We start from the raw sequence: 23,923 nt of genomic DNA on the forward strand, positions 1-23,923 counted from the left end.
TCTTAATATAGGCTAGTCAAAAGTTGTAAAGCTATATAGTTCCAAGGCCTCACTCATCCAGTAGGCTAGCACATAGTTGACAGAAATGGTCCTTCAGCAAAGTCTGTGCTGAATTCATCTCCTCTACAATTCTGTAATTTATCAAAATGATCTCTAGAGAGAGGTTTGACATGTCCCACTCTTAAGTAAGTATGCTTTAAGTTTATAGTTTATGCTTGGGGAGGTTTATTTCTGGTATTAAAAATTATTGGGGTTTTGGGGTGGGTTTCTAAATTTTTATAGTTTAAAAATAAAGTATACTTTTAAGTTTTTATTTTAACAGTATACTGGATGATGACTTGGTTGGTCCAAAGGTCATTCAGCCAGCATACATTTCTTTCCATTTAGAACACTTTGATAAAGAAATAACCGCTAGGACTCTATAGCAGATACAAATAGAGGTGCTTATATTTAATTTTTAAAGGCAGTCCTATATATAGTTGTATGATGAACCATAATAGCTCTTATGGACAACATTTATTAGCTCAGATATTATCAGGAGAGCAATCAGTGAAGAACATGAAATCTCAAATATGATCCCAAAATGCTTTAATATTGATGCAGAAGTCCTTAAGTTCAACAGCAAGCAATAGGATGTTTATCCTATGACCAGATATGACTTCCCAAGAAACTGGATCCTGTGAGGCAGTTGGTCTTCACAATTCTTGCCAAGGACAGAGCTGCTGGAAATCATTTGATCATTCTTTCCTTTTTAAAGGAGGAAAGGTAAGAACAGGTAGACAGAACTCTTCTAGCAAAGACCCCAACACCCTCTTGATTATCAATACCCGTGGACACTATTCAGTCCTTATTTTACTTCTGTGTCCTTAGCTTCTAAACCCACTCTATTTCCTCTACCTTTCTGACTGATTCATTTCAGTTTTCAATCGGTGTTTGCACTTCTTCCTCAACAGTGTTGGTGTTGCCTATGATTCTGTTACTGGCTTTTCTTACATATACACACATCTCCCTGGGCACTGCATTCAATTTTACACTTTCCACAATTACCTAAACATTGTCAATTCAGGGTTGGATCACTATGCTCTTATTTACGATGTCTGGGCTTTATCTAGATATACCTTAGCTGTCTCAAATTAAACTTCAAGTTAAACTGAATGCATCATTTTCACTACTACCACAACTCTCACTACCTACCCCTCTAAAACCTGGTCTCTTCCTTGCTGTATTTTATGGTTATGTGAATGGTGCTATTGTCCAGCAACTCAGGTTAAAACCCTGAGTGGCATTAGATACTTTTCTCTCCATCAAATTTTTTCAACCTAGTTGCCCTACTACTACTGCCTAGATTTGATAATGTCAATGCCCATAGTATAAAGGCGCTGAGCACCTTAATCTGGAATTCAAGGCTGTGGGGAAGAAGAAACAACTCTGTGGAAGAATGCTATATAAAAAGTGTTAAGTTTTACTGTTTGTTGAACATTCAGTGCAACTGTTAAATGATCCAGAAGAAGCCTTACAACTGAATTCATTCTTATAAAGCTGCTGCTAACCAGTCAGTTTTCATGTTTATTACCACTTGCTGCTGCTAGAAATAAAACTTGGAGCTAATATATTTTACTGACTTGGTTTTTTAACGGTACAGCAAGCAGCAGCACAAATCTCAGGATTCTCAGAACAGTTCTAATCACAGTGTAAACCCAAACTAAACCACAGAAAAACAGGAAATGGGTGTGTCAAATTTAATAACAAGAGGGTCACCAGGTGGCCACATCCTCCCCTTGTTTCATACCTTCTGTTCCAATCCATTCTGCCCTCATAAATTTGAGTGCAAACAAGGTTGGTTGTACAAAGGTCAAAAGCAGCCCTTAGGAAGCATTATCTCTCAAACAAACATGTGGATTATGTTTCAAAACAAGATACAAAACTCAGCACCTCTTTCATTTAAAAAAGAAAAAGTGAAGAAACTTTTGGTAAAAAAAAAAAAAAAAAATCCAGAATATTCTCATAGCTGCCTGGGGAGTAGATCTTCATTCTTCCACATAGACAGATGCCTTTATCTCCACAGAAGGCCACTTGGACTAAAACCAAACTGAGTCCGTTACTCATTCCCTCTCCGGCTCTTCTTGTGGCTTTTCTTAGATCTGAAATGGCAACACATACAAATCATTAAATTTAACAGCTGTTTGGGAACCTGGGCAAGGACTTTTGAGGAAGACTGGGATATGCTAACACTGATGGGGACAGAGATGATACGCAACATTCATAAATATACTTGGTGTTTTTATGTTTAAGAGTAACTCCGAGTTAGGCATTATTCTCCAAAATTTACCATTGAGGAAATGACCTCTGAGAGATTGAGTGCACCTAACAGTGTATAGCATATAGAAGTTTCTAATAAGAGTTTATCAAATGAAAGTGACTTGTCCAATGTCACTCAACTGTTAAGTGTTAAAAGTTGGGACTGAACCCCAGGTCTCCTGAGATTAAAGCTCATGCCTTTATCGAAAGCTGCAATACTACAAAGGAAAAACAAAACACAGTATATATAATTCTAGTAATTTTAAGGGCAACAGCCCAACTTTGTCCTGTAATTAAGGAGAATTCCTGAGTATCTCCATCAATACAAGAAAATTTCAGGTCCACCTTAGTTGTAATTGGGACTTTAATTTCTGAATAAAGAGTGAAATTCTTAAGTCAAAATAGAGGTTAATCCATACCTTTCAGGAGACTTTGAGTGGCTCCTGTGTCTGTGACTACGGTGATGACCTGGGGAAGAAAAGGCTATTGAATGAGATTCTACCCTCCTATTCCTCCACTGTCATTTCTCCCAATTCCTTTCATTGGCTTAATATTTTTTGGCCTATGGTAGGGACACTGTTGGTAGCGGAGAACTGAACTCACTTCATATGTATTCACAAGGCTTTATGGCTAAATTTCAAAAATACACATTGGGTATTTACCACTAATCTGTTAAGTCTTACTCCTATAATTTCAGATGAAAAAACTGAAGCACATCCTCCTATCAACAAAGCTGGTAAGTGACAGTTAAGATGTGAACTCTAATTTTCAAATTCTATATCCACTTCCTTTTTTTCTAGACAATAATAAAGTAAGGTACTACTGTACTGCAGGAGGCTCATTGCTCCTATTACATTTCTTTAAGACAACCAATAGCAAAAGGCCCAAATGCTATACCTGGGGACTTGGAGCGGGATCTATGCCGTCTGTCTCGGGACCTGCTGCGATGACGTCTTGGACTCTTGCTCCGATGCCTTTCTCGGCGAGGGGAGGGGCTGTGGAAATGACTGGTCAGACTCCCATATCTGTCTGACAGTATAAACACAACAACAGCATCCCCCTCCCCAAATCCCTATCCTTCATCACAAGTGACTAAAGGCCTACCTCCTTCTTTTGGGAGACCGACTCCGCCTATACGGAAAGAAAAATGAGAAAGAAGAACTTCAGTAGGTGCACTGGATATCGTAAATTGCAAAAATTACCCCAATTCTTCACCCAACTCTGTTATCCATGTCCTTTGTCATGTAACTTTAATACCCTCTGACTCCAAGTCTGGGATTGGCCACGTGACTTGCTTTGGCCAGTGGGATACTTGTACATGTGATGCAAGCAGATACTAGAAAGATACTTGCATAGTTGGGCTTGTTTGCTCTTGTATTCTGCCACTGCCATGGGAACAGGCCTAACCTCGCCTAGAATGTGGCACACACAGAGAAGAGATGAGCTGCCCCAGTCACCCTAGCTAAGGCCATCCTATACTAGCCGAAAGACAACTGACTGCACCAGATGAGGGACACAGCTTGTACTCAGAAAACCTCCTATCTAAGCCCAGCTTAAACCACTGACCACAGACCTGTGAACTAAATAAATGTCTGCCACTGAGGTTTTGTGAGTGGTTGTTTTGTAGCAACTGATACATTGACAAGCAGACATTCCCCATAGGCTGGCATTTTTCCTTCCATGAAGTCCAAACTTCTACGCTACAGTGCTTAATGTCTCCCTGGAAGAGGCCAATGACTAGGGCCTTAACCTTCTGGGAGACCGACTCCTACTCCTCCGATAGCGTAGTGTGGGAGAGCGCCGGGGCTTGTCCAAGTCTCGGTAGCTTCTCCGGCGGTGATCAGGTGACGGCACTCTTTCCAACTGGAAAAGAGATAGAATGGGTCAGTGATGAGCACAGGCTTATAGACAGCCATCTAGGAACACAGTTTACACTCTCCTCCCCATCCCGTCCCAAATTCCACCTCCAAGTGACTTTAAAACAGTAATTTGAATACATGGATAACCCTAAGGACAAAAAAAAGCAAATAAAAAATTTTTTTAAATGTTTCTAATAATCCCATTATTGTTCTAGTGCTGGTACCGTTATTCTGGGACTATGTAAGAGTAGTGAGAGGTAAGTAAGTATGCTTATCTTCTTAAGATGGATGTCCAATGTGAAAGAAAAGAGATGCAGACGTAAGATCGATAAGATTAAGTACAAACTCATAGTGTACTTGAAGCGTAAAAAAATGTTTCCCCTAGCTTTGTTAACTGTAAAGTCCTAGAAACACCTGTAGAAATGAGCCCAGACTGTGGTCTCTAAATATCATATCCCAATTAATGCAACCAAGGGCTTCTTGGAAAACTGGCTAATTCTAGGTCCAGGCTAGAAGGTAACAAGACATGACTAGAACATATATCAGAAAGCAAGGGGCTGAGACTACTATGATTGTATCAAAAAGTCTCACAAGTCGAGTTGAGGGGCCCCCACTGGCCAAATATGGGACAATTTGAGCATCAACAAGGACAATAATGGTCCAAAACACACCAAATATGCTTAAATCCATGAACTCACAATGTTACCAAGGGCAAAAGAGCTTTCCTCCTTGGGAGGATACTATCAAATCAACTCATTATTTTAAAAACTGATACAGGGAAATAATCCAATAATTTATCTTACCTTTCTTATATAAACTGTACCTATGAAAAACTAAATGTTGATTTGGGAGGTTTCTCTTTATAGCAGTGTTACAGGTAACAAATGATGAAGAAATAATTAGAATATCACCATTTTACAACCCCTAATGGATCTAGGCAAAGATCATCAGTGGCTCCTAATATTACAAAAAGAGAGACAGCCAGACTTGGCTCATCCTGGGGGCAGTATACACTATTACCTATGAAGTAGTGTTGCTCTACTCCAAAGGGGATAAAAACCCCAAATCCAATTAAAGCCTCTAGACTCAAGAACTAGTTTACAGAAAATACACGGGACAAATGAACATGTTAAGTGACACCACAGGGACACAATCACACAAATACAGATTGTGAGAATTTGTACAGAATGTTATGACCTGATATATTTAAAATCTGCAAGAGGAAAAATTAACAATGGATGGAATTGACAGACTACAAGATGAACCAGTTAGAATTTATGGACCTTGTTTGAATACTAGTTCAGACTATTAAAAATGTAGGATAGCTGGGGAAATGTGAACACTGAATATTTAATGAGATTAAGGCATCATTGTTCATTAGGGGGGTGATGATGGTATATGGTTTTGCTTAAAAAAGGGGCCCTTGTCTTTTCTGAAATATTATGAAATATATGATGGCTGCTGCTTCATATATTATGAAATATATGATCGTGATCTGCTTCAAGGTAACTGATAGGGGACAACTGGGTAGAGATGTGGAGGAAACAAAACAGCTGAGTTGATCACTGTTGAAGCTAGGTGATGGGTAGATGGAGGCACATTCTCTCCACTTTGGTATGCGATTAAATTTTCCATTAAAAAAAAAAAAAAGGGCTTCCCTGGTGGCGCAGTGGTTGAGAATCTGCCTGCCAATGCAGGGGACACGGGTTCGAGCCCTGGTCTGGGAAGATCCCACATGCCGCGGAGCAACTGGGCCCGTGAGCCACAACTACTGAGCCTGCGCGTCTGGAACCTGTGCTCCGCAACAAGAGAGGCCGCGATAGTGAGAGGCCCGCGCACCGCGATGAAGAGTGGCCCCCGCTTACCGCAACTAGAGAAAGCCCTCGCACAGAAATGAAGACCCAACACAGCCAATCAGTCAATCAATCAAGTGAAAAAAAAAAGGAGTAATTAAAATTATTAAAAAAAAAAAAAAAAGAATGCCTACTTTTGGTCCTCTCACCACAGAAAAGCACCTCAGTCTTGCCTGGCTTTCAATTCATGAATGATTGCGCTTCCTTTAGCACTTAACTTAAATGGAGCCTACTAGCTCAGAGCTACACTTCCATGTACACTGTCTCAGTATCCATAGGCCAGAATTTCTTGTATTTCCCCCAGCCTTTTTCTATACATATTCTTATAATTTTAATCACAAATGTTTTAGATCCTTTTTTTTTTTTTAACTTACCACAAGCATTTCCACATTATCATATACTTTTTTTTCTTTCAGCCACACTACACGTTATGCCAGATCTTAGTTCCCCGACCAGGGATCGAACCCGCGCCCCCTGCAGTGGATGCGTGGAGTCTTAACCACTGGACTGCCAGGGAAGTCCCTATCATATACTTCTCATAATACTTTTAATGGCGGCCTAATAGTCTGTTGAATTGATATAATAGTTTACCTGACTGCTCCCTGACAGCTTGCTTGTTTTCAACTTTTCAGCATTTGAACAGGTAGTGAAAGAACATGACCATGCAGTAGGTGGGTTTTTTCCCCTAAACTAGGATTACTCCTTAGTATGCATTCAATTATGAACAGTATTGTTTTTGTCCCAAGTATTTATTTTAATAGCTACCACTTATTAGGCAATTATGTCCCAAAGCTAATGGCTTTATGTATATCATTTCATTTAATGCTCACAACAGTCCTAAAAGAAAGGTATCATAATCCTTGCTTTATAGAAGAGAAAATGGTGATTATGTAATTTGCACAAGATTATACCGCTAGTAAACAGCAAAGCTGAGATATGGATCAAGGTCTATTTAACTCTAAATCCTATACTCTTAATGACTACATATTGCATTTTTTGGTTGAAGAAAGTTAAAAATTAAAGTTTGAAAACAAAACAAGACCATTCCCATTCCCTGTAACTTTCCCTCCTCCAACCCTTAAGCTCCCAGGTGTCTGACCTTCTCATCCTCTTCTTCCTCCTCTTCGCTGGACTCCACGTCATCCATGTCCTCTTCTAGAGCGCTAACCCGAGGCTCCAGTTGCTCAGCTTCCTCTAGCACATAGCGTTTCTACAGAGAACACAGTGAGAGTTGGGGGGCTTGCTATCTCCTCTATGTCCTGAAGCTGCAACACTGGGCTTCTGGGAGTGACAGAGAACCTGTGGTGCAGGAGGTGAGGCAATTTCATTTCAAAGACATCCTAGACAGTTCAAGATTTTCCTAAGGAGTTTAGCATACCTGGAATCTATATATTTTTTTAAGTTCCCCTGTAAAGAGATAAATACAAAGTGGAAGAGAGCATCACTTTTCTATTGCCTCTATTCCCTGTGATCTTATATTCTAAGGTCTCTAGAATATCAATCAGTATAGGTATACCCTTGAATAAAAAATATGGGCTTCACACACAAGGGCCAATAGTTTGAGACTGTGTTGGCTGGTAGTTCTGCCAGGAGAGGCTCAGACCAGAATATAACCCAAGAGATCCATTGAGACTCAGCCCAGTTTGGGGGTTTGGGTCCTGCTCTGAAGTAGCACCAACTCTCGACTAGACCCAGGATTTAGGGGAGCTGTCTACAGTCATGCATTTTGAACAAGGCTCAGGATATAAACAATCCATCTCCTGGTTCCATTTCTTCTAAGATGTGGCTTAGCAGTCCTTACTGAGTGTCTAAGGACCTGAAAGGCAAAGGTGAGTTTAAAACTGACAAATGGACTGGCTGGGTCATAAGACCCCTTACCATTTTTTGTGCCAAGGACATAAAGATCATTGGATGGCCCTAAAATAAACAGTAACATTTGTTCTCTATTTTGCTCTCACTCATCACTAACAAAATTCTATAAAGATTAGGAGAAATGAGACAAAGATGCCATTTAGTGAAGTCAATCCCTTGAAAAAGGGCTCCTTGGAAAGGATCACCACAGTCTGGGATCTAGGACTGCATCAGACAGGGCGTCTAGAATCCCTAATGTTCACCAGACTTGGAAGTGACTGAAGTCAATGTATTAACTTACAGTATTTGTGTTTGACAAAATTAGAATTCATTCCAGAGCAACTCCTTGCCAATGTCAGGGCACATGAGAAGCTAAATTGATGCCCTATGAGTTGCTTAATAGGAACAGAAATCAAAGCAGAAGGTGGTCTTAAGGGTCATTTCATCCAGGACATAGGCCCACACCAGAACACACCTCTTGGTGATATAACAGGTATCAGTCATATTTCAATTTCTCTCTCCTCAGTGAGGGTTGCTTTGTGGTCTTTCCTTCTAGCCTCCAGGCAGACTACCTCATTTGCATCAATATGCTTGCTTAGAGATGACTGAGCATTGGAACCCTTAGTTACAACTGACTGCACTTCAGAGTATTCCATTTCTTGCAGTATTTCTAAAAATAATAGTAGCAGCTAAGGATAATAAATGTGAGAATTGGGCCCTGAAATCAGGTTTTCAGATTTGAAATGTCATTCTTTTCACTACACAGTCTACAGTAGCCAATATGGAAAAGGAGAAATAATTTTCAGAATTATTTTCTAGGATTTTCTGTAACTGAGTCACTGTGGAGGAAGAGTGGTTCATTGCATTTAACTGTGAGCACTCATCTACCAACTACCTTTATCCATCTGGTTTGCTGCCTTGAGCAAATTTACCTGACCCATTTATTATGTATCTGTAATCCATTCTATTCTCTACTTTGAACTTTTTCAGATCCCTTTGATCTGTTTTTTATTGAGGTGAAATTCACATAATACACAATTAACAATTTTAAAGTATAAAATTCAATGCTATTCCATCACCACCTCTCACTAGTTTAAAAACTTTCTCATCACACCAGAAAAACACCCCATACCTATTAAGGAATCACTCCTCATTCCCCCTTCCCTGAATCCACTGGTAACCGCGCATCTGCTTTGTCTCTATGTATTTGCCTAGTCTGAATATACCGTATAAAGAGAATCATATACTATGTGACCTTTGATCTTTAAATTATTCCTTATAGTTTATATCTAGCAAGGAAATGAGCACCTCAAAGCAGGTGGGACACAGCAAATTGCTTCAGAATTACTGAGCTGCAGTAGGATCAAAAAAGAGACCTGAAGTTCTGGATCCTCCCAGTTTGGGTTTCTGTGGTTGCTTAAAACTTAAGAATTTGCTCCCATCCCCCATCTTAAACACTGTTTCTGCGACCCTTTCATTAATGCTGCTGATTCTTACATAGACATCAGAATAAGAGAATAGTAGAGCACTAAGAGCAAAAGACCCTTCTTCTACAGGTATTCCAATGACTTTTGCAATACATTTTATAGTTTCATTGAGGTATAATCAATACACAATAAACTGTACATTTTTAAAGTATACAATTTGATGAGTGTTGAGTTGTACTGTATACAACTATAAGCCATTACATCAATATAATGGATATATCCACCCCACCCAACAGTTTACTTGTGCTCCTTTGTGATTTCTCATTCCCTTTCCTCCCCACTCCCTTACCCTGCACCTAGGCAACCACTGTTCCTTTTTGTCACTATAGTTTACATTTATTAGAAAGGAATTATACAGTACATACAGTTTTTTGTCTTTTTTCACTCAGCACAATTTGTGATTCATCCACGCTGTTGTGTATCCATAGTTCATTTTTGCTGCTGAGTAGTACCAATGTATGGACACATCACAATCTGTATCCATTCACTTGATAGACATTTGGGCTGTTTCCAGTTTCTGGCCATTACAAATAAAACTGTTATGATTATCTGTGCTTATGTCTTTGTGTGGACATGTGCTTTCATTTCTCGAGTAAATAACCTAGAAGTGGAATAGCTGGATTGTATGGTTAACTTCTTAAGAAACTGGCAAACTTTTCCAAAGAGGTTGTACCATTTTATATTGTCACCAATAGGATATGGAGACTTCCAGTTCCTCCACATCCTCGCCAACACCTGATAGGGTCAGTCTGATTTTACACATTCTACTAGGTATGTAGTGTATATTACTGTGCCTTTAATTTGCATTTCCATAATGATTAACGGTATGGAACAACTTTTTATGTGCTATTGGCCAACTATATATTTTCTTTGGTAAAATGTCTATTAGAATCTTTTGTTCATTTGTCCACCGAGTTGTTACTCAGTTCAAGAGTCCTTTATATAGTATAGATTCAAGAACTTTGGTGGATATATGTTGCGCAAATATATTCTTCCAGTCTGTGGCCTGCCTTTTTAGTTCTGTAATAGTGTCTTTTGAAAGGCAAGTTTTTAATTTTTATAAAGGTCAATTTATTAATTTTTAATAAATCATGGTTTTATGTCTTATTATAGGAATTTGTCAAACCCAAGGTCACTAAGATTTTCACCTACGTTTTTCTTCTTTATGTTATACTCTTAGCTTTTATGAGACTATTATCCCCTTCAAGTTTATGAGCTAAGGGTAGAGATTCATTGGTTTCCATATGGCTATTCAACTGTTTTAGCACCATTTGTGGAAAAGATTATCCTTTCTCAACTGTATTGCCCTAACATCTCTGTAGAAAACCAACTGACCATATATATGTACACTTATTTCTGGTCCCTTTACTTTGTTCCATTTATCTACTTGTCTAGCTTTATGCCAACACAACACTGTCTTGGAATCAGGTAGTGTTTGTCCTCCTAATTTGTTCTTTTTCAAAGTTGTTTTGGATATTCTAGGTCCTCTGCATATTCATATAAATTTGAGAATCAGTTTGTCAAGTTATATCAAATTTTATTTGGATTTTGATTGGAACTGAATTGAATCTACAGACTAATTTGGGAGAATTGACAACTTAACAATTCTAAGTCACGGTATAAAATATACCATGGACATAATATATCTCCATTTACTTAAGTCTTCTTTAATTTCCATCAGTAATGCAATGTTTTATAGTTTTAAGTCTTACACATCTTTTGACAAAATTATCCTTATTTTAAATTTTTTGATACTGTTGTAAATGGTATCTTTTTAGCAAAAATTCAAATTCCAGTTGTTTATAGCTAGTGTACAGAAATACAACCGATTTTTGTACATTGACCTTGTACCCTGCAATTCCGCATAAACAGATGAATGGGTAAACAAATTGTGGTACATCCATACAATGGAATACTATTCAGCAACAAATGAAATAAAAAACTATTGAAACGTGCAACAACATGGATAAATTTCAACTCTCCACTATAGACCATTCCCTTTCTCTTTAGGCTACCTACTATATCTGTTTTCTCTTTGTATTTTACAATATTATTTTTAAAATCATATGCTGTAAGACTCATTCTTGAAAGATGCTTCACGGACAATCATTTCTCACTAGGAAAGGGAGGTAAGACGATAAAGATGATATTTAAGGTGGGTCAGTCTCCCATTCCTGACCTTCCTTTCATCTGTTTTATATCCTAGATTTTTATATGAAGATCAATTTGAAAAAAAAGCTGCTCACAAAGCTTAAAAACCTACTCTACTACAATCTCCTTAATATAACATTTTAAAGAACAAAATTTTCTTGTTATTCACTTTTAAAGCCCTACCCTTCAATCACTTTTTCTGTTTTCTTCTCACTCCCAATCTCCTATCTTTCTCATAGACATGAAGACTGCTTATTAGGAGGACCATAAGAAAAAAGCAAACAACCCCATTTAAAAAAATGGACAGAAGAATTAAATAGATATTTTTCCAAAGGGGACATGCAGATGGCCAACAGGCAAATGAAAAGATGTTCAACATCACTAATCATCAGGGAAATGCAAATCAAAAAAGCCACAATGAGATATCACCTCACACTTGTCAGAATGGCTATCATCACAAAAAATGCAAATAACAAATGTTGGCGAGGATGTGGAGAAAAGGGAACCCTCATATAGTATCGGTGGGAATGTAAATTGGTGCGGCCACCGTGGAAAACATTATGGAGGTTTCTCAAAAAAAATAAAAACAGAACTACCATATGACTCAGCAATTCCACTCCTGGGTAAATACCCAAAAAAACCCAAAACCACTAATTTGAAAAGATACATGCACACCAATGTTCATAGAAGTATTATTTACAATTGCCAAGACATGGAAGCAACCTAAGTGTCCGTCAACAGATGAATGGATAAAGAAGATGTGGTACATATATACAATGGAATATTACTCAGCCATTAAAAAGAACAAAATAATGCCACTTGCAGCAACATGGATGGACCTAGAGATTGTCATACTGAGTGAAGTCCGTCAGACAGAGAAAGACAAATATACGATATCACTTATATGTGGAATCTTAAAAAAATGGTAAAAATGAACTGATTTACAAAACAGAAATAGAGTCACAGATGCAGAAAACAAACTTATGGTTAGCAGAGGGGGAAGAGGGGGGAGAGATAAATTGGGAGATTGGGATTGACATATACACACTATTATATATAAAATAGATAACTAATAAGGACCTACTGTATAGCACAGGGAACTCTAGTCAATACTCTGTAATGACCTATATGGGAAAAGAATCTAAAAAAGAGTGAATATATGTATAACTGATTCACTTTACTGTACACCTGAAACTAATACAACCTTGTAAATCAACTATACTCCAATAAAAATTTAAAAAAAAAAACTAAAGTATATTGTCATAATTACATTAATTTTTTATAAAGAAATATAATAATATATGTATATTTGGAACAAAAAAGAAAATGTAGTATATATATACAATGGAATACTACTCAGCCATAAAAAAGAATGAAATTTTGCCATTTGCAGCAACATGGATGGACTTGGGGGATATTATTATTATTTTAAAATTATTTATTTATTTAAAAATTTTTATTTCATAATGGGGTATAGTACGGTACAGTGTACAGTAAAATGATTCAGCTGTACAGTAAAGTGGTTCAGTTATACATATACTTGTATCTATTCTTTTTCAAATTCTTTTCCCATTTAGGTTATTACAGAGTTTTGAGCACAGTTTCCTGTGCTATACAGTATTAGAGGATATTATTCTAAGTGAAATAAATCAGACAGAGAAAGACAAATACTGTATGATATCACTTATATGTAGAATCTAAAAAATACAACAAACTAGTAAATGTAACAAAGAAGCAGACTCACAAATATAGAGAACAAACTAGTGGTTACCAGAGGGGAGAGGGAAGGGGGGAGGGAATTAAGAGGAACAAACTATTAGGTATACAATAAACTCTAAGGATATACTGTACAATGCAGGGAATATAGCCAGTATTTTATAATAACTATAAATGGAGTAGAACCCTTAAAAATTATAAATCACTATACTGTATACCTATAATTTACATAATACTGTACATCAACTATACTTCAATTAAAAAAAAAAGATTCTGAGCTCCATGGTGTTTTATCATGTATGCGTGTAAAGAGATCTTTACACACATTTTATTGTGTACTGTGTATTGTGTGTGTATGACCTTTATCTCTTACCTGTAGCCGGGGCAGAATGATATCACAGACTCTCTCACTGTGCAGTAGTTCATCAATAAATTCATCCACATGCATCAGTTCAAACTCTGAAAGAAAAATCATAGGCTCAAGTAACTTGGAAATAAATTTAAATAGCCAAAAAGTAAAAGAAGTGTAAGACTCTTTATGTAAGATATCTAACAGCGTACTTGGTATAGAAAGTGTGAATTCTCTGCAGCTTCCCTTTGCCTGCACATTCGCTAATAAAGCTATTGCAGTGTGGCAGTTACACTGAAGGGACTACTGTCAAACCTGGGCTCAAACTACAGCCTTTCATATTCTTGTCATCACCACCTATCTTTATTCATTCAACTCCCTTTTACTGAGGCCATTTATGTGCCATGCCTCTTCTAGGAGCTGGGGATAAAGGGATGAATGAAGCTGTCCCAATTAGCAGGAGAGACAAACACAAAAACAAGCACAAAGAGTCCTGAATTGTAATGGGGTAATGTTCATGAATAAAACTTATAACTCAAGTGCAATTTCTCATGTGAACCCACTAAGTTCCTGAATATAGAATATGTATCTTTTCCCCTGCATGGGTCAGCAAACTTTTTTTAAATTGATGTATAATTGACTTACAACATTATATTAGTTCCAGGTGTACAACATAGTGATTTGCTATTTTTAAGAATCATGTATCTTATATGGTAAGTGGAGCAATAGCTTTTTAGAATGTCTATGGTAAACATTACATTAGTTCAGTGGTTCTTAGTTCTTAGTTCAGTGGTGTTGCCCCCTGCAACTATGGGGTGCTCTAGTGGGTAGAAGCCAGGGATGCTACTAAACATCCTATGATGCACTGGACAGCTCCCCACAACGAAGAAATATCTGGCCCAAATTGTCACTAGGTTTAAAAACCCTATCTTAGTTTAACATAATATAGTCATAACTAAGTAATTTCATGATGGCCATGACCATGTCCATTTGTTCACCATATTATTTCCAGTACATAGCATAGTACCTGCCATAACATTGACACCTAATATGTATTTATTCAATGAATGAATAAGTTAATAAAAGTTTAAAGAATAATACCAAATTCTTAACTTCTACTCCTTAGTGTAATATGTAGACGGTAAAGGCAAATGCTACTAATCTTGTTATGATACTAAGTGAGAAAAAGTTCTGACTGCATTCCCTGAATCCCATTTTACGACAAAATGTGCCTCTTTGTAAAAGGTATGGAGCTGCCCCTCCTGGATACACTTATTATTTTTCAGTGGGATTCCTACATAAGTATGAGTACAGTCTATATACTGCAGGGTGAAGTATCGTACAAGAGAGGCCAGTAGAAAGAACTGTGAAGGTGTAATGTATGGAAAACTAACCTTGTCTGGGAGGTCTGGAGAAGGATTTTACAGCGAAGGTCATTCAGGAGCTAGATCTTTATGGGATGGAGTACATGATGCAAAGCAAGGATTAACATGAGATGCAGTTGGAAAGACAGGCAGATGGGCAGACTGGGTAAGGTCGAAAGGAAGCTAGTAGTCTAATGGAGTACTACTCCCCATGAGAGAGAAGGAGGACCTGACTGAAGACAGTAACAATCTGGATTAAGAGCAACACTCACAATGTATGTGACAATGTGACACTACAGATACTGGTGAAATAAAAACTGGCTCAGGGATGAAGGTCTAGACACCTGGCACCATACTCACCTCCATTTCGGTTCTGGCTCTTGATTTTTCTATAGTCGTTGTATAGAGGCTCCAAGTACTTGTAGCAATCAATTGCAGTGCCCGTCAACCTCATGTAAAGTGCTCCCAACATGCGGACATACCTGACAGATAGATGACAGTGAAACAACAGGCCATCCTAAAAAGTTCCTGAGTTTTACAACTGGCTTTTCTCATGACAGTAGTGGATAAACAAGTTCTTTCTTCTCTTTGGCAGATGAGAAAGCTAAATTTTTAGAAGCAGCATGGGGCAGTAGAAAGATAGCTAAAATATGGAGACCTGTATTCAAGTTCTCATTCTACCACTTACTGGCTGTGGTTACTTAGGATATGCTGCTCAACTTTCAGGGTCTATTATATCATCTGTAAAACTAAGATACAACCTATTTACTTCATGGGATTATTTTAAGAATCAAATGAGATACTAAATTTAACAACCGAAAGTATAAGATTTATTTACTAACAATACAACCAATTTACATAGACATGAATATATAAATTGTTGCTAGGAAGCAGAATGCTGGTTATGGAAAAAAGTCAAAGTCATCTGGGTTCAAATTCTGATTCCATTATTTACTAACTCTGTAACACTGGGCAATTTACTTGCTTTCTCAATCCTTATAAAATGTAGCTGATAGTCTTTAATTCGATGGCTTGGTGTATTAAGTAAAAAATGTATGTAAGGTGCTAAGCATAGCATATAGCACACAGTAAGTACCTAATAAAAGTTAGCTGTTTTCTAGCCATTAATGTTTGTAAGATTCCTTTCTTTTCCCTTTCTCCTATATCCCAACTACCCACTCAAATCTCCACTTGCATAAAGAGTAGGCATTTGAAACTCAACAGTTTCTGTATATGACAAACAAGATAGAGTGGCAAAGGATATGGACTCTGAAACTAGCTTTGCCACTTACCAGCATTTGACCTTGGGGAAATCAATCTCTCTGTGCCTCAGTTTCCTCCCCTATATAATAGGGATAATAATTTTACAGGGTTTTTGTGAAGTTTAAATAAATTATTATATTAAATTTTTTAGAATAGAAGGTGGCACATAATAATCTATTATTATGTCTGTCTCCTATACTTGTCTGTGAGCTCCTTGAAAATGGATAATAAAATAATAAGAGCAGCTTATATTTTTGGGCCATATACCCTGCAACAGGCACTGTGTTGGGAGGTTTACTGTTCTGTCTTCCTTAATCCTCACATCTATCCTGAGTTGGTATTACTGTTTCATTTTATAGGTAAATAAAGTAAAATTTAGAAAATTAAGTAACTTCTTCAAGGTTACAGCTAATAAGTAACAGGGTCTGGACATGAACCTACATTTAACACCAAAGTTTCCCTCTTGTTTACCACACTATGTTGTTTTCTTCATCCTTCAGCATTCAGTGCTACCAACATATTAGGCACTCACTTCTGCTTAATATATGCTCAGTGAGTTTGTGAAATACTGTTTTTGGGGGAAAAGCCATCAAGACTGAGATAGTGAAGGAGAAGGTCAATACAATCAAAACAGACGAAACACAAACTCAAGAGGCTCAAGAGCAAAATCCTAGAGTGGAACTCTGTGGAAATGAGATACACTGTTTTCACTCCTCTTAACTAAAGCCAAATTCTGGACCATGAAATTGAAGTTTTTATATTAGCTAATAAACATTTCACTCACTTGAAATCTTCATTTTTGATAAACTCTACAATGATATCCTTCTCGGGTTGAATCTGAAGCATCTTCAAGGTCAAACACAGAAAGGGAGTTGGCTTTATGTTGCCACCATAGACACCACCCACAAATCTTAACTCCATGGCTTTATCGACTACAAGTTCAGCTAAAAAACAAAAACAGAGTGGCATCTCAGACACATCAGGACTAAGCTTTTCCAGGTTTGAAGTGGAGAGAAGTTAAAGCTAGTTCAACGTTTGGTGCTCCTGAATTAACAGTTTAATACAAGGAGAACAAGAGTGTAATAATAATAATTAATAATAATAATAATAGCAGCAGCCAATATACAATAAAAGATTATTACATAACAGGTACTCTGCTAAGCATTTCATATTATCTAATTTAATCTTCACAACAAGCCATGGAGGTAAGTTCTAGCATTGCCCTTGTTTTCAGCTAGGAAAATGAGAGCTAAGAAAGACTAAGTGATTTGCTCAAGGTCCAAAGCCAGAAAGTGGCAGGGCCTGGGTTTTAATCCAAGCAGTCTAACTTCAGAGTCCGTGCTTGGCATCATGTTAGGAGAAAAAATGCCAGATTAAGAGAAGAAACAAAACAAACAACTCCTCAATAGCTACACAACCTTGGGCAAACTTCATCTAGACAATGGGAATAATAACCTTCTAATACTGTTGTCAAAATCAAACACTAGGGAAATACAGATCAATGGAACAGAGATAAACCCATGCACCTATGGTCAACTAATCTATGACAAAAGGAGGCAAAAATATACAATGGAGAAAAGACAGTCTCTTCAATAAGTGGTGCTGGGAAACTGGACAGCTACAGGTAAAAGAAAGAAATTACAACACTCCCTAACACCATACACAAAAATAAACTCAAAATGGATTAAAGACCTAAATGTAAGACTGGACACTATAGGGCTTCCCTGGTGGCGCAGTGGTTGAGAATCTGCCTGCTAATGCAGGGGACACGGGTTCGAGCCCTGGTCTGGGAAGATCCCACATGTCGCGGAGCAACTAGGCTCGTGAGCCACAACTACTGAGCCTGCGCATCTGGAGCCTGTGCTCCGCAACAAGAGAGGCCACGATAGTGAGAGGCCCGTGCACCGCGATGAAGAGTGGCCCCTGCTTGCCGCAGCTAGAGGAAGCCCTCGCACAAGAAACGAAGACCCAACACAGCCAAATAAATAAATAAATAAATAAATAATAATTAAAGGTGCTAATAATTAAAAAAAAAAAAAAAAGACTGGACACTATAAAACTCTTAGAGGAAAACAGAGGAAGAACACTCTTTGACATAAATCACAGCAAGATCTTTTTTGACCCACCTCCTAGAGTAATGGAAATAAAAACAAAAATAAACAAATGGGACCTAATGAAACTTAAAAGCTTTTGCATAGCAAAAGAAACTATAAACAAGATGAAAAGACCACCCTCAGAATGGGAGAAAATATTTGCAAGCGAATCAACTGACAAAGGATTAATCTCCAAAATATATCAACAGCTCATGCAGCTCAATATTAAAAAAACAAACAACCCAATCAAAAAATGGGCAGAAGACCTAAATAGACATTTCTCCAAAGAAGACATAAAAATGGGCAAGAAGCACATGAAAAGATGCTCAACATCACTAATTATTAGAGAAATGAAAATCAAAACTACAATGAGGTATTACCTCATACCGGTTAGAATGGGCATCATCAGAAAATCTACAAACAAATGCTGAAGAGGGTGTGGAGAAAAGGGAACCCTCTTGTACTGTTGGTGGGAATGTAAATTGATACAGCCACTATGGAGAACAGTATGGAGGTTCCTTAAAAAACTAAAAATAGAATTACCATATGACCCAACAATCCCACTACTGGGCATATATCCAGAGAAAACCATAATTCAAAAAGACACATGCACCCCAATGTTCACTACAGCACTATTTACAATAGCCAGGTCATGGAAGCAACCTAAATGCCCATCGACAAACAAATGGATAAAGAAGATGTGGTACCTATATACAATGGAGTATTACTCAGCCATAAAAAGGAACGAAATTGGATCATTTGTAGAGACGTGGATGGACCCAGAGACTGTCATACGGACTGAAGTAAGTCAGAAAGAGAAAAACAAGTATCGTATATTAATGCATATATGTGGAATCTAGAAAAATGGTACAGATGAACTGACTTGCAAGGCAGAAATAGAGACACAGATGTAGAGAACAAACGTATGGACACCAAGGGGGGAAAGCGGCAGGGGGTGGGGTGGCGTGGTGGTGTGATGAATTGGGAGATTGGGATTGACATACATACACTAATATGTATAAAATAGATAACTAATAAGAACCTGCTGTATAAAAAAATAAATAAAATTTTTAAAAAAATCAAACACTAGGGACTTCCCTGGTGGTCCAGTGGTTAAGACCCCACACTCCCAATGCAGGGGGCCTGGGATCGGTCCCTGGTCAGGGAACTAGATCCCACATGCCACAACTAAGACCCGGCTCAGCCAAATAAATAAATAAATGAATATTTAAAAAAAAAAAATCAAACACTAGCTGTGTGAACTAGGGCAAGTCATTTCACCTCTCTTTGAGCCTGTCAGTTCAAATTTGATAATAAAGGTACAAAGTTAAGGGCTATAGTAAGAATCAAATGAGATAATACAAACAAATGCTAATACCTACCTGACACACAGATAATAAATAAATAAATAAATGTTAGGTACTATTAATGGGAAATCACTTTATAAATCAGACTTCTCCAAGTTCCCTTAGGAAAAATTCTATATTAATTCATTCCATATTACAGTTGGCAATTTATAGTTAGGTGCCAAGTACCAGAGATACAGGTAGAGGGATAAAGAAGAGGGACACAATGACTACTCTTATGGAGTTTACAGTCAGGCAAGGCAGAAAGCATTAAAAAAAATATTGAAAGTGTGATCAGTAGTTGAAAGAAGATGCAGAATGCAATGAAAATATGACAAGGGAACATAACCTAGTGTTGGGGGGAAAAAGGTCATGAGTTCACTTTTGGACATATGGAGTTGGCATGCCTTGGAATCAGAGACTTAGATCTCAGGGAGAGATTTGGGCTGCAGAGATAAATTTAAAGGCATCTATATATATGAGGTAACTGTAGTACGGAGATCATCCAAGAAGAAAACTATGGAATGAGAAAAAGCCCCCAAAGTAAACCTTACATGACTCCAAAATTTAACGGCAACTCAGAGAAACAATATGACTCGTCCATGGACACACAGCTAGGGTGGTGGCAGAGCAGTAACAGCACAGGAGTAGTTAACAATGGTAACAGCACCACCACCACCACTGATCACTGAGTGCTTTTTATTAACATATAGCTGTAACTATACCAAACACTTTTTTCATCTTGTTTATGTTTTCCTTTGCTGTGCAAAAGCTTTTAAGTTTCATTAGGTACCATTTGTTTATTTTTGTTTTTATTTCCATTTCTCTAGGAGGTGGGTCAAAAAGGATCTTGCTGTGATTTATGTCATAGAGTGTTCTGCCTATGTTTTCCTCTAAGAGTTTTATAGTGTCTGGCCTTACATTTAGGTCTTTAATCCATTTTGAGTTTATTTTTGTGTATGGTGTTAGGGAGTGTTCTAGTTTCATTCTTTTACATGTAGCTGTCCAGTTTTCCCAGCACCACTTATTGAAGAGGAAGTCTTTTCTCCATTGTATATTCTTGCCTCCTTTATCAAAAATAAGGTGACCATATGTGCGTGGGTTTATCTCTGGGCTTTCTATCCTGTTCCATTGATCTATATTTGTTTTTGTGCCAGTACCATACTATCTTGATGACTGTAGCTTTGTAGTATAGTCTGAAGTAGGGAGCCTGATTCCTCCAGCTCCATTTTTCTTTCTCAAGATTGCTTTGGCTATTCAGGGTCTTTTGTGTTTCCATACAAATTGTGAAATTTTTTGTTCTAGCTCTGTGAAAAATGCCAGTGGTAGTTTGATAGGGATTGCATTGAATCTGTACATTGCTTTGGGTAGTACAGTCATTTTCACAATGTTGATTCTTCCAATCCAAGAACACGGTATATCTCTCCATCTGTTTGTATCATCTTTAATTTCTTTCATCAGTGCCTTATAATTTTCTGCATACAGGTCTTTCGTCTCCTTAGGTAGGTTTATTCCCAGGTTTTTTATTCTTTTTGTTGCAATGGTAAATGGGAGTGTTTCCTTAATTTCTCTTTCAGATTTTTCATCATTAGTGTATAGGAATGCAAGAGATTTCTGTGCATTAATTTTGTATCCTGCTACTTTACCAAATTCATTGATTTTCTGGTAGCATCTTTAGGATTCTCTATGTATAGTATCATGTCATCTGCAAACAGTGACAGCTTTACTTCTTCTTTTCTGATCTGGATTCCTTTTATTATACCAAACACTTTTTATACATTTCATTTAATCCTTAAAACAACCCTTTGACCTTTGAGTTCGGTATTACTATGCTCATTTTACAGTAAAGAAAGCCATGGTTCACTGGGGTAACACAGCTCCAAAAAGAGAAGCCAGAATTCAACAAAGGTCAAAGACTACCTGGAAGATTTCTCTGAAGAGCATATATTAGGACTGGGATGTGGAAATACTGCAAATGGTCCAGATTTGAGGATAGGAAGATCATGAATTGGCTTCAGGCATATTGACATTCCTTTAAGACCTTCAGGGTCCCTGTGCTTAACACTGTTTGGAACCCAGCAAGTTACCATTAAACATGGAATGACTGAAAGAACCGCAACGTGACACCCTTCCGAATGAGGTCCTATCAGATCCATCTGTGTTCCCAAAGCCCAACACAAGACTAGGCACAGAGTAGGCGCTCAGATTTTTCTGAATGACTGTCAATGATTCCCCTCTAGTCTCACCCCCAGGGGGCCAGTCCTATCGGACTGGTCTGGAGAACTGGGCCACAAGACGACCGGGGTTGGGGCTGGGGGATCGGCGCGCTCTTGCTCACCTGTAAGGCCAAAGCACTCCTCTTTCCAGTATTTGGACTCATAAATGCGCGTCCGAATGATCTTCTCCACCAGATACTGAGGGTTGGTGCCGTGGATGCTATGCGCATCTTTTACAGTACGGTTCGCCATTTTAGACCGCCTTCCGTTCTATTTCCGTCGGGTCCTTTAGGACGTCACATCCAGGTTAAAAAACCGGAGTGGAATGGAGAAGGACGGAGGAAGTCTCACTAAATAGCTTGGGCGACCATCTTGAACCCGGAAATGTTTTAGAGTCGGGCACTTTCTTGCGCGAACGGCGCAGCGTACCGAATCAATGATGGCCTCTGCCCGTTGACGGATGTACGTCCTGCGTCCCCTCCTTAGATGGGCGGGGCGGAAGGGCTGGCTGCTGACGGAACGTGGAGATAGCCTGGGGGCGGGGCTACGGCGTTGGCGGGAAATTTCTTTTTCTCCACCTTCTTTCCATTTCTAGGGAGGCCCCCGCTTCGGCTCTGGTACGCGGCTGGTAGCTGTACGAGGAGTGCCCCTGGAGCAGGTAGATTTGCTGCAGCTCCACGAGCTCCTGAAGCGGGGACGGTGGGAAGCGGAGGGCTTGCGCCCAGCTCCAACAAACTGCGGCGCCCGGTGAGTGGAGTCCCACGGGCTGGAGAGGGATCTGAGCCGCGGGACTGAGGAATTTGTTCTCTGTGGACTCATTCAGCCATTATCCATTTAGCAGATATGTACTAAGCGCCTATTAAGTGCCAGGCAGTTCTAAGCCCGTTAGGAACGTTTTACTTTCCACATTGCGATTTCTAACAGCTTTTCTCCCGGGGACTGCGCCCTTGTAGTGGGGAAACCGAAAGCCCACAACAGAAAAGCGTGAACACTCCTGTCCTCAGCGCCCTGAGACTCTCAGTAATGATCTGAACCATGTGAACCTTCCATCTGCATGGCCCTTGTGAAGCAGTCGCATCTTTTCCTCATTTCAGCGTAGTGTATGTAGCAAGCACCACAGGGAAGGCGGAGCAGCAGAAGTTATTACCCGATTTTACGGATGTAGCAGTTGCTCCCAGAGAGAAAGAGACTTGTCTAAGTCCCTTTTTGTGACTAAGCGGCCTGAGCTCCTACCCAGGTCTTTTTTTCCCCAGAAGAGCTGCTCTTAACTGCTGGGCTCTCATCCACCTTTCCAGGAGGAGAGTGTAATGGCACCTCTTTTACTTTCTCTAGTCTAACCCCGGGATAGAAAGGCCTTCTATTTTGACAGTTGGAAAAAGCACTGGACTTAGAGGCATGAGATGCGAGATTCTTATCTTGGACTACCTGCCAAATTGCAATGATCAGATATGGCAGTTTTCGATTTTAGTTATCTATAAAAGTGGTACCCTCTTCCCTACTGTATTGGGTGGTTGTGAATGCCATTGGAGGTTTCTGGTGTGAGATCATGTTTATGAAGTCCCTCTGCAACAGTTTTTAATGTAACAAAGGGCAATATATGGACTTTAGAAGGTTTATGAATTCCCTGAAATTAAATGCAAAATTTTGTGTGAATTGTATGTGTTTCATAACATTCATCAAATTATTAAAAAAAAAAAAAGAATTACTGTCCCTTACACATAAATGCACTGGGGAAGTGAATTGACCATTTTGCTTTTTCTCACTTAATCCTCAGTAATTCTAGAATAGTGCCTGGCACAGAATGGATGATTAATAAATATTGGTTGAATAAAAGAAAGTTTCTATTCGTTTGGCCAAAAAGTTCATTTGGGTTTTCCGTAACATCTTATGGAAGTTCCCGAATGAACTTTTCCACCAATCCAATATCCCCATTTTGTGGGTAAGGAAATTGAGGCCCATTTGACCTTTCAGTCAGTGGCTGGGAAGCCTGCCTTATTGTAATAAGCATACCAGAAGCAAGCTGTCTTAGACATGTATTAACATTATCTACTTTCACACAAGGTGTTCTAAGGTAAGT

At 38.5% G+C, this 23,923-nt stretch overlaps 1 protein-coding gene across 1 annotated transcript; it reads right to left on the minus strand.

The window, feature by feature from the left end:
• Positions 1–539: 539 nt before the first annotated feature.
• On the minus strand, positions 540–22,112 carry PRPF38A (pre-mRNA processing factor 38A). Its single transcript, XM_061186589.1, has 10 exons — positions 21,969–22,112; positions 16,976–17,135; positions 15,289–15,410; positions 13,589–13,674; positions 7,110–7,220; positions 4,049–4,161; positions 3,403–3,429; positions 3,196–3,293; positions 2,718–2,766; positions 540–2,141 (listed from the first exon to the last, which is right to left on the minus strand). The coding sequence occupies exons 1-10, from the start codon at positions 22,096–22,098 to the stop codon at positions 2,099–2,101; spliced, it is 939 nt and encodes a 312-aa protein (XP_061042572.1). The 5' UTR covers positions 22,099–22,112; the 3' UTR covers positions 540–2,098.
• Positions 22,113–23,923: the final 1,811 nt, after the last annotated feature.

This window comes from Eubalaena glacialis, chromosome 3 (assembly GCF_028564815.1).
Source record: "Eubalaena glacialis isolate mEubGla1 chromosome 3, mEubGla1.1.hap2.+ XY, whole genome shotgun sequence".
Classification (NCBI taxonomy): Eukaryota; Metazoa; Chordata; class Mammalia; order Artiodactyla; family Balaenidae; genus Eubalaena; species Eubalaena glacialis.

Coding starts and splice junctions, on each gene's coding strand:
- PRPF38A (XM_061186589.1), bottom strand. CDS start 22,098: ATGGCGAACCGTACTGTAAAAGATGCGCATAGCATCCACGGCACCAAC. Junction 15,411..16,975: donor ATCAAAAATGAAGATTTCAA/GTGAGTGAAATG, acceptor TCTATCTGTCAG/GTATGTCCGCATGTTGGGAG. Junction 7,221..13,588: donor TCATTCTGCCCCGGCTACAG/GTAAGAGATAAA, acceptor TGTTCTCTGTAG/AAACGCTATGTGCTAGAGGA.